The sequence below is a fragment of the Centroberyx gerrardi genome, chromosome 8 (assembly GCF_048128805.1).
Source record: "Centroberyx gerrardi isolate f3 chromosome 8, fCenGer3.hap1.cur.20231027, whole genome shotgun sequence".
Lineage (NCBI taxonomy): Eukaryota > Metazoa > Chordata > Actinopteri > Beryciformes > Berycidae > Centroberyx > Centroberyx gerrardi.
In genome coordinates this window covers 30901431-30917607 of record NC_136004.1, presented here as the reverse complement: position 1 = coordinate 30917607, position 16177 = coordinate 30901431, and the positions used below count along the sequence as shown (strand labels likewise).

The 16177-nt window shown below is 41.8% G+C and overlaps 1 protein-coding gene across 1 annotated transcript in view; it reads left to right on the top strand.

The window, feature by feature from the left end:
* The window catches only part of bmp2k (BMP2 inducible kinase), a 61301-nt gene continuing 45124 nt past the window's right edge, over positions 1 to 16177 (top strand). The window contains exon 1 of the mRNA XM_078285328.1: positions 1 to 1015. Within this exon, the coding sequence (XP_078141454.1) occupies positions 865 to 1015 (151 nt within the window). The 5' untranslated portion in view covers positions 1 to 864. The remainder of the gene's footprint in view (positions 1016 to 16177) is intronic.

Here is a 16177-nt window from a genome sequence, read left to right as displayed (position 1 = left end):
ACGTTAGCCCACCGAAAATGACACGGAGGAAGACACACGGGGACTGGGAATGAAAAAAATGAACCTACCGAAAACGAGTTTGCAGGAGAATTTTCATAAGCAACGGGCGCTTGCTTGTTAGGAGCGGACGCTTACTTTGTAGCCCACCTGCATTTGGGGTGGCTCGCAGTTTCGGTTAGAATTACTGTTGCTAGCTACGCTCGTTAGCAACACGCTAACTACCCTGCTAGCGGGCTAACGTTAACTAGCCGCTGCCCGAGTGAAGTGAACAAGTCGCGGGTGTGAAGACGCCGTTTCCTTGGCTGTCTTTCGGGGCTACCGAGTTGGATATATTACTGCGAGGGAATCACTGCCCGGGATAACGCCGCCAAGGTGTTAATATAACACCGAGTACCGTGCCAGATGCATTGTTGTGCTTCTTCCCTGCCTTCACTCAGTCATTGTTGTTGAAGCGTCTGCGACCGACCTGCCTGCAGACTGCTGGGTGCATGCTAGCTACAGCTGTAGCCAGCTAGCGTGATGTGTCATATTAGCTAACGAAACCATCTCGGCTAGTCATTTTTTTTGTCGACGCGATTTCGCTGTCATCCCGGGTCGGAGTGGATGCTGTCACCCTCACCCTGGCAGTACCGGTACGAGCTTTGAGAGACAGACCGGGCAACATTATCCTCCCGTGACGCCTAGTTCATGTCATGTCACCCGAGAGCAAGTAGTTCCTCCAGAAGAACCAGACGCGGAGCATGCAGGAGAAGAAAAGATTTCAGATAAGTAGATAGGGGACGTCGAACACAACTACGTTCATTTGACTGTGTTAGTTAATTTCCCACAAGGATTGTATTTGGTGGCCGCACTCAGAAAGTAAGAATGAAGAAGTTTTCCAGAATGCCAAAGTCGGAGAGCGGCGGGCTCGGAGGGGCGTCCGGGTCCGGCTCCAGCTCCGGAGTCAGCAACTACTTCGGGAAAGTGTTTGCAGTCGGCCGATATCAAGTCACCGTGGAAGAGCTTATAGCAGAGGGTATGTATCTTAACACTACAGCAACCCCTCTGCCACATTATGCACCATTATTCTTGGGACACACCCGCCCATGCCCTGTTTGGAGAAAATAACGCAACTCACACACACTCAGCAGTGTAGCAACTCCTCCAGCTTTGTTCTTTTTTATGCATTAATAATTGGTTTGCACTCCGCAGTTATGCCCCTGGGTTTGTTGCTAAACATCTGCTTATTTCCCAAGGAGTTATCTGCAGAGTGATTGAAATAGGCCACTTTCCTCTTTGATGCATGTAATGCTTGGGTATTAAACTGGGACACCAGGGATTTGGTATATTGCTCAACTTTTAAATCTGTAACTTTTCCACATACAACTGTGGGTTATGTCTTGCTTTAACTGCTCCACTGGAGAGATTGCCCTCAGGATAGCAACTGTCCAATCCTCTTATGTCAATAGTCAGTATGTAAAGATGTAGCCATTGTAATAGTCACTTTTTACTACATGCTCGCTGAACTACTGCTGCACTTCGCCTCAGTCCTAAGAGGAATTGTTTTGCTCATTCCAGCTGTCAGAATTTATAAAGAATAGTTTTGTAACTAGTTGATTGAGAGACACTAGACTATTGTGTAAAATGTACTAATTTGGCTCTATTGCATAGCATTAAAACAAGATTGACAGCAGTGCCTGCAGGATAAAGGCATGAAGGGTGACTTCTACAATGGCTGCCTCTATAATAAAGCTTTTCAGCATGTTGACAGCCTCATTGGAGGCATTAGAAATTTCCAATGTGGTTTCTACAAAGCCCTGTGTACAAAATGTAGAAATGAGACTACACTCCATGCACAGTTGGAGAGAGAGAGAGAGAGAGAGAGAGAGAGAGACAATGAGGAAGTGTGGAAATGTACATATGTCATTTGACTCCATGGTTCAGCGTAACGGCTGTTTTGGCCCAAATGACCAAATGCTTTTCACGTTATCCATTTGAGACTTGGAAGATCTCAGGTGGGCGGCGGGTGCATGGAGGGGAAATTGGGTCACATGCAGAAAGTGCAGAGCTACACCCACTTGACTCTTATCAGGAAATCAATAAAGCATAAAGTGAAGGGACATTATCAATAATTAGATTTGTGTCGGTGGCACTGTAACGCTTGCACACTAATGTCATTATTGATACTGTCCTGTGATCATTCTTTGTAAGTCGCTCTGAATAGAGAGCGCCAGCTAAACGCTTAAAATGTGAGTAAAACGCTGCTTCAAGTTGCACAACATTGTAAACATGCAGTCGTGTGAGACGATAGACATGATCTTACTAGGCCCCAAAAAACAACAACAAAAAAAACAGTCCTCCCACACAGTCATGAGCCTGTGTCATCATGTAATCATGTGAGGTTGCTGTGGCTGGTTTCGCCACTAAGAGCACAAGGTTATATTCTGACCTTTGCTCATCACTCACTGTCCCAAGGTAAGTGCCGGTGCATCTGGTGCCACCCGGGCGGCACAGTTAACCATATGTAATTGTATAATTGTATATCGGCAACACTGAAACATTTCATTTAACTTTAACAATGTTTGCTGTGGTCGAAAATAGGCAAGATGCTGAAATAAGATGTCAAAAGTACCGTATGTTCCTCAAATGATCACGACTAATTATCTTGATTAATAGTTATTAGTGATCACGATGAAGTAACATTAGCCTCTTTGACACATGCAGCCTGTTACGTAAATGTAACAGCGCAGGGGTCATGTGTGAATAGGAGCCAGTTTCGAAATGCCGGTAAATCAGTTCTGCCAATTTCACCGTAACATTTCCGGTAAAGTTCCGCAATAGTAGAGTAAATGGCACCACAGCACTGTGCCAAGCGTCTTCACCCGCCATGTTTTTAAACTGCAGTGACGCAAAAGTTAAACATAATTTCCGGGAAATGACAACAGATGAATTTAATGGTATTGCCAATGTTGTGTGAATGGTAGCGTTGCGTTAAAGAGGAAAGGCATGTCTTGTGTTAACAACAGAGACTGCTACCTTTACTGGAAAAAATAATCTGGCAATTTTACGGGTTTCATGTGTGGTAATGTGTATTAATGTTTTAGTGACAGTTGTTGAGCCCCAGGTGTTTCCCCTCTCGTCTCCTCACCACCGCCCACAACAATCTCTCCACCTGCAATCAGAGTAGTAAACTAACACTAATATGAGTAATTTGGGGATGCTTTTATATATAGCGCCTTACAGTATCATGAGTGCATACATTTTTAGCATGGGTGGGCGCAAAGGGAACGGAGCCCTTCACTCTGTCAGTGTTGGTCCCATGCGTTACCCATTAAGCTACACAGGACCACTAACCACCAACCAAATGCTGTGGCTTGGGGATTTGTGGCCGAACCACTTTGGCAGGTAACCAGCCATTATTTGGAGGTCCTACTCTATTTTAAAGATTGGCTGGGGGGCGTCCTGGTGGCTCAGTGGTCTAAGGCGCCTACCATATAACCGTGATGTCCTGGGTTTGAATCTCCTAGCCCTCTCTCGTCCCCCTTTCCTGTCTCTCTCAACTGGGTTGCCTAATAAAGCAGAAATGCCATAAAAAATAATCTCCTGATGGCTGAAAATGCAGGTCTCAGTCCTCTTCCAAGCAAAGTACATGCTGTTCATTAGAAGTGAGAATGTAATCTGAACCAACTACAGAAATCAACCTCAAAATGCAAGGTTTTATGGGTATAAGGATGTGGACATGCGATAGCCAGCAGTTCCTCATGCTTGGAAAGCAGAGCATAACAAAATGAAGTCTGGACAGATGCTCATATTCAGCTATTTCTTCATGTGTTCTTAAGTTGTATGAACACCAGAGAAGAAGACACAGACAAGTCCATCATGCTTGGCTAAAGTTACAGGAACTGGAATCAGATTTGTTTTGACTCCCGTGCCACCAAAATCTGTAACCTGGCAGGATAACAAGTTACCAAAACTCTGTCCAATAAACAAGCTACTTGTGAGTCCATATGACCCATTTACAAGCCCCGGTTCACCTGTAATTGGGCAGTGTAAACCTAAATGAGCAAAAAAAAAAAAAAAAAAGTCACAAATTGAACTCTTTCACTGTGGTTCGGAGCAAAGAAAAGTTGTGATCGCACCCTTAGTTTACTGTCCGTCTTGTAACCCTGCTGTCATTTCACCAAGGACAGCCAGGCAAGGGCAGGGAGCCTCATTAGCATGCACAGTTGGGTCGGGCCGGCAGACCTGCAGCCTGGCCGTGACTGGCAGCGGGTCACTTGTGCGACTGCTCTCTAGGTACTCAATGAATCATGGGACGTTTACCAGAGGCTCCTCTCCCACTCCTTTTATTCAGCCGTTAGTCAGCAGCTGTGCCAGTTTAATGAAAAGCATGAGATTCCCTGAAAGCAAAACACAGAAAGCTGTGGTTTGCTGGAGAGGAGAGACAGATGAAAGCCCGTTTGAATCATCCGCTACCTTGGTTCAAAAACGGGGCAAATACCACCTCCGTTTTTTTTTAGGTCTTGGCTTTGAAATATATGAAATTTTCGTCTTGACACAGTGCATGGTTGGCTATCTTTTTTTCCCCCTCCAGTGACATATCTGCAGTGTAGGACAGTTCATATGTTGCGCAGGAACTTAGTCATTTCCCTCCACTTCAATCTAGCCTCTGTGGTTTCTCTTCAGCTCTGTGTGATGCCGTCTGAGAGGAACACAGGCATGAGATGTAGGAACAGGATGCATCTGTGAGCGTGTCACCCTTGCTCCACTAAGTCTCTGAGCCTACAGGGTTCCTATGCAGGGCTTGAAAGTCTGGAAAATGAATTTGCTCATCATCAAGTCTTGAAACGTTTGGTAATTGCACAGAAGTCTGAAAAAGTATGGGAAAGGAAGCCATTATTCAGTCCCAGTACACATAAGACTGCACTGTTACTTGTTGAACTACTGTGATTTTTGCACATTTGTTGTTTTGAAGAATGATACTCATTTATAGAGTTAATATGCAATAGTTGATAGTCATTTCTCAGTCACTATCAGCATATTGGGCACCAGTTAAAACATTAATTTCCTGTCAGAAAGTTAAGGTCCGGAAATGTATGAAACCTTAAAATGGAAAATATGTAGTGATGCTGTTCCTGGACCCCCCCCCTCCTCCTCTTCTCATATACAAGTCGGTTGACTGTGCTTTGGGAGAATGGTTTGTTTATTGTGTTTAGGCTCCTTGTTTTTTTTTGCTGCAGAGGAAAAAAACAGTTGTATGTGGCGATGCTGTTGTTGGACCCTTCTTCTCATATACAAGTTACTGTGGCTTGCGTCAGGTTTGTCAAACACAAAACAGAGACACACAGCAAAGAAAAATTTCCATGTTGTTGCAATAATGGACAATGACGTTTTCTTGAATCTTGAATATTTAGGAGAATCATTTGTTAATAATGTGTTTTGACACCTTTTTTTTTTTGCTGCAGAGAAAGAAGTCGCCCAATCTTTCTGGGCAAATCACCCCGTCTGATTTTATTTAGGATGCCTTTTAAAATCTCTGTTGAAGAAGGCAGACTTGCTGTTCCAAAACTGATCAGGTACCGAGGGAAATGATCTTCCATCAGGCTATTTACTGAGCAGCCACTGAGCATTTAACACATGACTGTCTCTCTCAAACTCATGCCGTAGTCCAAATGAGACCGTTGTTTATTCACCATAACATGAACGCTTCTGTGGCTGGTGTGCCTATATCAGATCGTACAACGCAAACAGCTCATGTTTACATGTGTTGGCAACTTCATGGAAAAATGTCACCGTGTTTTTCTAATTAACAGGAGGACCTTGGCTTGCTGGTTTCACTTCCTATGTTTGCACTTTTACAAGCACGTTAACAGCAAGGCTATAACTCATTACTGCCTCGGCTAATTAAGGTCACCTCCATCTTCTAAGCATCAGTGGATTACAACCTTTGTGCTGCAGAGCGGCTCCCCGTGTTTTGCATGCGTTGTTTTTAACCTTCCTCACACAGAACGCTTAACAACAAGCCTGATGGAGCGACCCTCGGCCGCCTGCTCCTCTGGGTATTGTCTACGCGTTTTGGGTGACGCATGTCTGTCAGAAAAACAAAAAAAAGTTTTTCACAGAACATGCTGACTACACACAATTTTTGCGTCGTTTGCTCGCCGTCAGCAAAAATCTTGAAACGTTTACGCTCGGGTTTGTAATCACGCTCTGTAACTCTGAAGAGGGCTGAGGAGATGAGAGCGGTGTAAGGTTTTCAGCCTCGGTGGCAGGGACTCTCTGACCACGACGAGCCGCCGCACATCATGTAAACAGGAGAAACGCAAACACTGTTTCCATGCAAACAGCTACTGAGTTAACAGCGGACACGTGGCGTTTTCACCTCGTCCTCAGCCGCTTGTAACCTGGGGAGACGCTGTGCATTCTCCAGGCCGGCTTTTGGCCCTTGCATGACTAGAAATTTGCAGAATGTTATCAATGTGATTACGGTTGATTTTTGTGTCCGTCACGTGGTGCTGGACCGGTTTGTGAAGTACATTTGAGAAGCTCTGTTGTTCTTAATTACTGAGAATACAGTAAGGCAAAGCATAAGACAAAAGCTAGGTAAATATAGATATGTACAGTCTGTTTAGGTCTACCGATAATACAGCCAACACAGTGGATATAGAATAGTCTCTTGTATTACCTTATATTTCTATTTTTGATTTATTCATTTATTCTTTTCTTTTGCTTAATTGTGGTACTTTTACATCACTGTCTCTTTGGGTTTTATTGTATGTAAAGCACTTTGTAAACATTGTTTTTAGAAAAATGCCATACATATAAAGTTATTATTACTATCATTATTATTATTATTAAAGCAGCAGGCTGAACTTTTCATTGGCAAGCACCAAGTGCTTTTGGACGGCTTACAGCAGGACATCATAGTAATTTGAATGAAAGTCCAGGTCTAGATGCTTTGTTTGTCTTTCCTATGGATTATGGGCGGTATGTCAATCACGACAATGCAGGTCAGAGCCTCCTTTTGATAATGTTTTTTTTGTACGACCCATTTGATCCTCCCTCTTTGCCCGGAGAGCGTGGTGAGAACGCATCCCATCTACATTATTAGCATACTGTACTGCTGATGAATAGGCGGATTGTGCCCCTTTGTTGTCCTGTTCTAGCACCCTAGAAAGAATGCTGGTACGATGCAGCACTCGGTCCCGTGATGGGGATCGCAGCCTTTGTGCTTGCTCATTGAGGCCTTCTGTATCTGCCTCTCTACACGGCCATCCCTCCCCTCTTTTGTGTCGCTGCAAATGAATTATTTTCAACCGATTCATTATCGCCCGATCTGAGGAGGGCGTTAAGCCAAATGTGGGAGTGAGCTCGGGTCATAGGGAGAGGCCGAACAGAAGGACATTGATTTGGGAGGCCAGTACTACATTTCACTTCAGTGCACTTTCACTGAAGGTTTTTTTTTTTTTCCTTTGATCAGTGGAACGACAAGATGAAGATTGATCATTACTTCATATTTGAGCCACACAAATGTCATAAGTGGCAAGGGAAATCTTGTCCTAGTAGGGCTAAACAGTTAATTATGCATAATCACTTATCACATTTTTAGCTTTGATGATTAAAGTCACAAGCAAGCTTTTCGATGGTATCTTGCTTCAGTATTTCCAGTTGAAACAGGATGTTGGGGCGGGGCATAACGCTGGGTGGGACTGTCACAAATTCTGGATTCTTCAAAATCAATAAATTCCAGCCATTTGAACCGCAACCATGGTGTCTTAGCTAAAAGAAACAGGGTTTCAGGGGTGAACGCCCAAAAATGCACCACCGTACTATGTTGACTCTCATGTCGTGTCACAAGTTGTGAAGTTGCAGGTTTTATATGATGGGAGGGCCGGAGGGGGGATTGTGCAAAAACAGAAACTTTTCCATGTGGGATGAGTTGGGTGTTATGAAAGAAATGGCTTTTTTGTAGTACTGGCCTTGAATGAGGAATTTATGAATGTGCTAGATGAGTGTGTGTGCCTGCTGACGAGCTCAAAGTTGCTCGAATTTTCTTAGCTTCAAGTGTACTTGGTTCACAGGTCCCTGTTTAGTAGGATGGATGTAGGCTACTTCTTAGGTTCATAGTTTGTAAAAACCCAAATCTTTGCCTTATCAATTCATTACTATGATAGACTGAGGATTGGAGGCTATGGATGGGACGATATATTGAAATTCAATATATCACAATATAAAAATGTGACAATACGTATTGTGGGGCAGGAAGATGAATTGCGATATTAGCTCCATGTTATTCTGCTGTAGTAATCACAAATGAGACGGCTTGACCATCACAATTTCACAAGCTCTCTATCTAAATTACACTAATGACATTTTTAAATTGTTTACATTCTAGTAAGCAAATTCCCTCGCTAGAAAGATTTGTGTCTTAGAAATAAATATAATTCTGCAGTCAGAGTTTGTTGTCACAGAACTTTTATTTATTACATTGTATCGTAGTTGTATCAAATCCTGAACCCCGTATCGTGTATTGAATATTATCGTGAGATAAGCAGATTGTCCCATCCCTATTGGAGGCTTGCAAGTAAGTCTCTTCCAAACCGGATGGAGAATTGCCACCAGCTGAATGCTGGTAAATTTGTCTCCTCTGCCAGCCACTTTAGCAGGTAAATGATCATCAATCAGAGGTGCTAAACTAGTCTAAAAATCTAGCTGGCTGGTAAATTAGTGAAACTGACTGATATCAATAAGTCACTGTGGCTGGTTGACAAAACACTAGCTTCCTGGCCTGCCTCCAGACAAGGTCAGCATTTTCAGACAGGCCAAGTACAGGTTTGAAACGCATCATGGGCTTCTGTGAGCACACTTCACTGCTTGACAGTGACTTAGGCATGACTACACTCGATTAGATGACTAGTCAGAGAAGTGATGAATAAGTGCCTCACCCTTGACGACAGAGGCTGTGGGCACTGTAAACAAGTTGGTGCCAACATGTCACTCTCCTGACAGAGGATTTATGGAACGTGAAAAACATTTTTCTAATTTAGAAATGTATCGTACCTCTAATCTCGGTGAGAAATGCTGTCGTCTTGTGATATAAAGAATATTATTCAGCATCTAGGCTTTCACTCATAATTAATCAAGTGAAATAGTTTAAAAAGGAGACACATTTCTAACCCTGTCTGGCTTAGTTTTTAACAGCAGTGCCTGCCTTGATGTTTAAATCAGAGATTCCTCTTTAATTCAGACGGCTGAGATCACAGTCTTTGCCTTGTTTTGAAGATGATCGTGACAGAAATGTTACATCATTGATACTTCTACTTTTTGAGAATTTGTTCTCTTACTTTGTCAGAATCACTTTGATAATTGATTTGACTTCTCTGTAGTTTAGACTAATTAGAAATTTATGGGCCAAGGAATCCCTCTCTGGCTGGGAGGCTGTGCTCCTTCCTAAGTTCAAGATTTAACTGTGCCAAAAGAGAAAATTGTCAAAATCGGCTTGCTGTGTGGCACACAACACAATACAGAATCATAATAAAGAGTAGAATACAAGAACGTACACAAAACATTTAATAGAGCAATGGAAAGAGCATTGAATAGAATGAGTGGGAGAGTGGAAGGCGGTTAAATGAGACACTCAAGCACCTCACACAAGCAGCTATGTGAGAACAATATAGTATTTACCCAGAATCCTCAGTATTTGAACAGATTGTGAAGAGGAACTTGAGGTGGATTCCAACATTTGTGCAGACCGCTGTTTTAGTTTCCATCAGGGTTGGAAATGTGTACCAGCCATCAGCCATCAGATGCTAGTAACTTTCACTTGTAATAGGCAAGTTTATCCACTCTGCCATCCAGCAAAGAAAAAATAAGCAAGAAGAAACGGTGAGTATTAGTGTTGGACGTTTAAAGACAATCCTTTTACACCCCTATTCATTTTTGTGTCGATTGACAGGGGGGTGTGATCCGGAATCCCTTATTTGGGCCGAAAAGATTGAAGGAAAGTGTTTTTGTTAAAAAAAAAATAGATGTCAGTGTGCAGGATTTGCTGAGTTTGAGTCTGATGAAAGCTTTTCACCAATATTGTACTTGATTCATGGACCAAAGATTACCTGCAGCTCTAAAACACCTTGTTCACAAATCCATTTTGGACGCTCCTCTCTCTTAAGTAATTCATTGCAGCCTCTGAGATTTGGAAATTGCAGAAGTCCATATTACTATTTCGGTTTTGTTTTGATTTAGTAGTTCAGTTCTAGTTTCCTGCCCATGCTGTGAATCAATTTGCTGGAGTGACCTCTCACAACTGTTTGTAATTGTCATTGCCGCTACCAAGTGATATTCCCAGTGCATCCACAGTTTCCATCTTACTGTGATTAACCCCAAGAGCGTAAATTTGTCATGGGAAGTTAGAAAGGTAGAGATGATCGATCCAAGCTCGGTTTCTTTGATCTTCTTTTCAGCACTTCTCCCACTAACCTACATTTCCAGAGACGCACTCCCTGCCTCGTTCCCTTTGACCTTCTTGAACTTTCCCCCAGTCTGATGGATGCAGTGTTTATCTTTCAATCAGTCTCTCTTTTGTAGGAAATGCGCTATATAAATAATGTAACTCAAGTTGCGTCACGGAGGGATCAATGCATGGAAGGAAGACCACAAATAGCTAGGACATCACATGAAAGGTTTTTATTCCAAAATGCTATAGGCTATGTCCATTTTGTAAAACATCACATTAAATAAATCAGTCAATATTTCAAAAACACGATTCTGTCGGCAAAAACATTTCTTAACAGACAACTATTGAATAAGCAAAGATCTTAAGATGACTCACAAGTTTAATCATAGCCCACCATGTGCCATGTGCTTTACTTTAATGCCAGCAGTCATTTTGTCAGATTAGGTGTCACTTTTTTTTTTTCCCCTTTAAATAATGGATATTTCATCTTGGAGTGAAATTTCAAATATGTCATTAAATAATCTAACAGCAATAGAAAACAAGACAACCTCTTTCCACCCCTTCCCTCGCATTCCTTTTGATTGCCGGGAAGTTGTTGAACCTGGACTCCCCTCTTTTTCACGACTGCCTCTGCTGATGTAATGATTCACCCATTCACCCTTTCACCCCACAGCCCCCCCCCCCCCCCGCCCCCCCTCCCCATTTCATCATAAGGCCTCCAAAGCACAGCCACTTGCGTCTGTCGGCTCAGTCATAAACACTGTTGGGGTAAGATCTATGAGGACTGACTGCCAGAACTTTTCCAGCTCACTAAGCTCAGGGCAAAACACACACACACACACACACACACACACACACCCATCGCCACACTGCCTCATATTGCCTTTTATGGTCTTACTTCTTAGAAAGACTTCTTCACACACATCTGTCATTTAAAGTGCTTTGCATCATACACCTGAGAGGGAGAGGAAATTGGATTGATTCAAGTCAAGGCTCTTATGCACAATCCATAGGCCTAATTATTAGAGCTGAACAATAAATCGGAAAAAAAAAAATCTAAATTGCAATATGAACTTCAGCAATTTCCAAATCTCAAAGGAGAGGGGTGTCCAAAATGGATGTCTACTATATTGGTGCAAACCTTTCATCATACTCAAACTCAGTAAATCCTGCACAGTGACATACACAAATAATTCAAAATTACTGTTCTTTAAACAATTTTAGAGGATAAAGCTGTTTTTTAAATACATTTCTTACCGTCAACAAATCCTAGGAAAATAACAAAATCAACAATGCGTTTGCTCTACTCCCATTACTTTCCGACTTCCCACGTTCCCTTTTTAGCCTTCAACCCGGAAGTCATTGGCTCCAATTGTTAGCTAAAAACCTTTAAATACAGCTCACAAAGACATAGTTTACATTTTAAAAATCGCTAACTGTTACCATTTAAAAATCAGGCTGTTGTAGTTATTACCAAATCAAATTCAAATGGCAACAAATTCTTCATTACGCTGGGGACTATTTTCGGTGCTACGGAGCTACTTTCCTGAGATGGAAAACGTGTTTACGGTCGGCTTATTAAGTTTTTTGAGGAAAAAGTTGGCCGGCCCGGTGCATTGCAATGATGAAATATGCTGCAGAGCAGCAGCATGGCTCTGTGACATGTTTTTAATAGTTTTTTTAATACAATGGAGTTCTGTGGCTGCTGGGACATGAGGCGTTACTGGGCACCGGCTACATGGACGAGACTTGTTTGCAATACAAATTCATTGCTGATTTTGTTATTTTCATAGGATTTGTTGACGGTAAGAAATGCATTAAAAAAACAGCAGCCTTATCCTTTTAAAGTTCTAAAAAATTCATGACAAAAAAAACAAGGAAAAAATAATAAGTTTAAATCACAATGGTTGTCAATATCTTTCAGTCCTACTAATTATAGTGTAGAAATGCTGATCAAGGATGGGTGGGGGGTGGGGAGGGGGTGATAGTCCTGGCTGACAGTTTCTTGAGGCATGCCACAAAGCGGCTACAGTGTTGTTTGCAGTTCACACTTGCCAGGCAGGTTACTGTGCACACCAGAATTGAGATGTGTGTGGGGGGGGGGGGGATGGGTCAGTCAAGTTTGAGCTAGTCGAAACAAAGCTGACAAAAAATTGCTCAAAGTAGTTTCTTTGCCATTTTGGCTGTTCAATAACCAGAATTTCCAGTACTGGCAGCTGTAGCATTGCCATTTTTGTTGATTTCCCTGTACCTCTGCTCCTTATCAGATGGGATGAACTGTAGGATGGGAATGTTTGTTGACTTGACCCATGCATGATATATTGGGCTGATAATTGTCTTCTATTAAATCTCGGATATCGTCCAGTCGTGGTTCACTGCCGATATGATGAGGTTTGTCCCAGACCACAGCTGCATAAAACAGTCTGTAAAACTTGCAATGAAATTTTGTCTTCTGTGCACATTTTTCATTTAATTGTTCAGTAATGTTTTCTGTAAATGAAATCTTCTTTTAAAGACATCAATGTATCCCAGAGTTTCCCTTGCCATTGGATAAGTGTGGTGAGTTTCAGTGGAGAGTTTTAGTGTCCCGTGATGGTCTACATACTGTCCACCCTGACAAGAGTACACTTCCGGAGTCAACACTGAATACTTGCTGTTTTTTGGCATGAAAATTGAAAAATATACAGATATTATCGGCACAAAAATATCAGTATAACAAATCTTAAGTAGTCCGCCGCACTCAAGGAGAAGCAGTATTAGTATCGACTTTCAAAAACCCATTTTGGTCGAACCGTTGTCACCATGCAGGGCAGGAAAGGTTTTTTATTGTCTTGTGGCTGGTACACACCAAAATTTACCAGCCCTTTTTTACTATATTACCACCCAGCTAGGCTTTTAGAACAGACCTCCCAGATAATGTTTGGTTACCCGACAAAGTGGCCGGTAAGGTAGACGACCTTCCCTGGCGGTTAGACTCTGTTCTCATTACTTTCATTTAAGAAGTTTCTTTTTGGATGGCAGTGCCTCATCAGACTAATGAAGTGCTTGTCGCAGAGGTTGTTCGCACAACCCTGCCACTTCATGGCAATACTAAGCAGATGTACAAGGCACTCGCCAGCTGAAAGTGACCTCTCCATTGTGCGGGAGAACAATGCGGTGCTGAATGCAAAGCAGATGTACCTGTAGCTCGTCGTTTTTGATCAAAAGATGAAGAGGATCGCAGAGTGTACATGGAAAAACGGGTTTCATCAGGGGTTCCTCTAAGAGTCAGTGAGCACCATAGGGTTCCTCGCTAGAAAAGTATCCCTAAAGGTTACTTTAACAACTTACATACAATAGCGGTCCATCATATTTTCATGAACCCTTCTCCTTCTGGGTTTTGCCTGTGGTTGAAACCTGAACATCTCTAGGTTCCTTGAAACTGGGGCTGAAAGATATTGACGAAAAATCAAATTCTAATTATTTGACAGAATATTGCAATTGCGATTTAAACTGCGTTTTTCTTGTCATAATTTTTTTTTAGAACCTTAAAATTGCTTAAAGAAAAGTGATTTTGTTAAAAAAATAGATATCAGTGTGCACGATTTACTGGGTTTGAGTATGATGAAAGATTTTCACCAACATTGTACTTAATTCATGGACCAAAGATTACCCAGAGCACTAAAATACCTTGTTTAGAAATCCTTTTTGGACGCCCCTCTCTCTTAGCAGTCTCTGCGATTTGGAAATTGGAAATTGCATAAGTTCATATTGCGATTTAGATTTTTTTTACGATTAGGCCTAATCATTCAGCTCCACTTAAAACTCACTTACTTTTTAGAATGTAGATTTCAAGAAGTCTTAAAGGCACTTGACCTACTGCAGTTTGTACATCCTAAGCCAGTCATGCAGTACAACTAACAACCAAATCTTTGTCAAGACTTGAAAGAAATACTCCACAGTTAAGGTGTAACTTTGCCCTCTAAAAGTGATAACTGATTGAAATGCAATCACGGGCACGGCACTCATAAACCTATAAGCTTATGACGAAATTACACTCCCAGATGTTGGAACCTTTGCCAAATTTTTTGCCAAGTTTTTCTCCTGTATTTTGCTCTGATTTTACCTTGCATTCATTTTTAGTCCGGTGTTCTTGTGGCATCCCACTATCTCCTCTGTATTTTGGCAGAGTGCCACCCTCACCTCTAAAGGTTTAAAAATATCTGACCTGCAGCAACCACCTCTGTCTCCTTGCTTTGGTCCTGCTTGACTTGGTTGTAAGAGTAAGCCTAAGCAACACAGTGTTTGTAGCATTTCCAGTTTGGTTAGGTTAGCATGGTGATGGACAGAGGAGTGATGTTGGAGTACACACCTTGTAACCAAGCAGGGTATAAGCTTAAATGTAGGCTTATGTTTTATACCAAAACTTGACACGTTAAAGCATTTGTCCTCTTTATATATCCAGATAATACTTTATGATTAAATATTTTAATATTTTCCTAAAGAAATGGATATGACCTACCTTACAATTTGCCTAAACTCAAAGGAAATGTATTTCTCCATCAAATAACCAAGGTAGGTTTTCTACCGTGAAAGGTCCAGAAAAGATGACAAGTTGGTGCAGTGTTCTGTCAGGGAAGAGCTCACCAAGTGCAGAATCTCTCAACTGCTCACCAAAAGCAAGCTCAAAATCTATTTTTAGGCTGACAACCTATGCCACTGATGCGTTTCAGAGTATCGCTATAGTGTAAATTTGGAAGACTCCAGAGAAACCGATTAAGCAGTGTTTTTAACAGATAGTCGTTAGCCTAAAGTGGGGTACAAGGGCTTCATGTTTGCAAATTGATGTCTGTCAGCACCTGAAGAACAGGGTAAATCTCAGGGTCGCTGGGGTTGGTGTTACTCTGTGTTTATGGTTGGCAGTGAAATGAGGCGAAAGAGGCAGCCTTGGCTTCAAACTGATCCGCAGTATGAAATTGACCTAAATCTCTTGCTCCTATAATTCCAAGCATATTTTTTTGCAGCTGTTGCTACTTTAGTTATGCAGGTTTATTGTAGCTAGTTTCACAGTTACCAAATGACATGTTTGGCTGCTACATTCAAGACCCGAGGAACAAACGTCCTCTCCGCATTAGCCTGTATAATACCAAATCTCACAGGATTTGCTAAAGCACTGGGGATCAAGAAGTCATTATTGGTAATTAGCAAGAGCAGCTGGCACAGCATTGCAAACTGGGAAAGACTGAGTTGACTGAAATCCATTTCCTACGTTCACAGTAGAAAAATGGCATGCCTGTTATTCTGCAGAAGGAATGCAGTGATGTAGCAAAATACAAAATGAATACAAAAATTGTATGCTTTTTTTAAACTTGCTTCTACTGTTCTCTAATCATGGATGACGCTTGTTTTGAATTCATCAAATTCGGGGTTCACAACCAAAGTGGCCCAGAAAGAAGTCCTTTACATTACAATTTACACAGGAGACAAAACTTTTGAATATTCCTAACTTTTGAATATTCCTAAAGCCAGATTAAAGACTAAAGGTGATCGAGCCTTTGCAGTCCTACATTTTGTAACAATTTACCTGAAGAAATACGTTTGTCTATCTTCTGTTAAGAGCCAACTGAAAATTCACTTTTATAGACTGGCATTCAACTAATATTTTCTTCTATGTTATGATTGTTTTGTTTTGTTTTCCAGGCTAATCCTGATGAAGCTGAGCGAAGCGCGTTGCTCGTGATCTTTATTAAAGATCCTTTTTTGCAT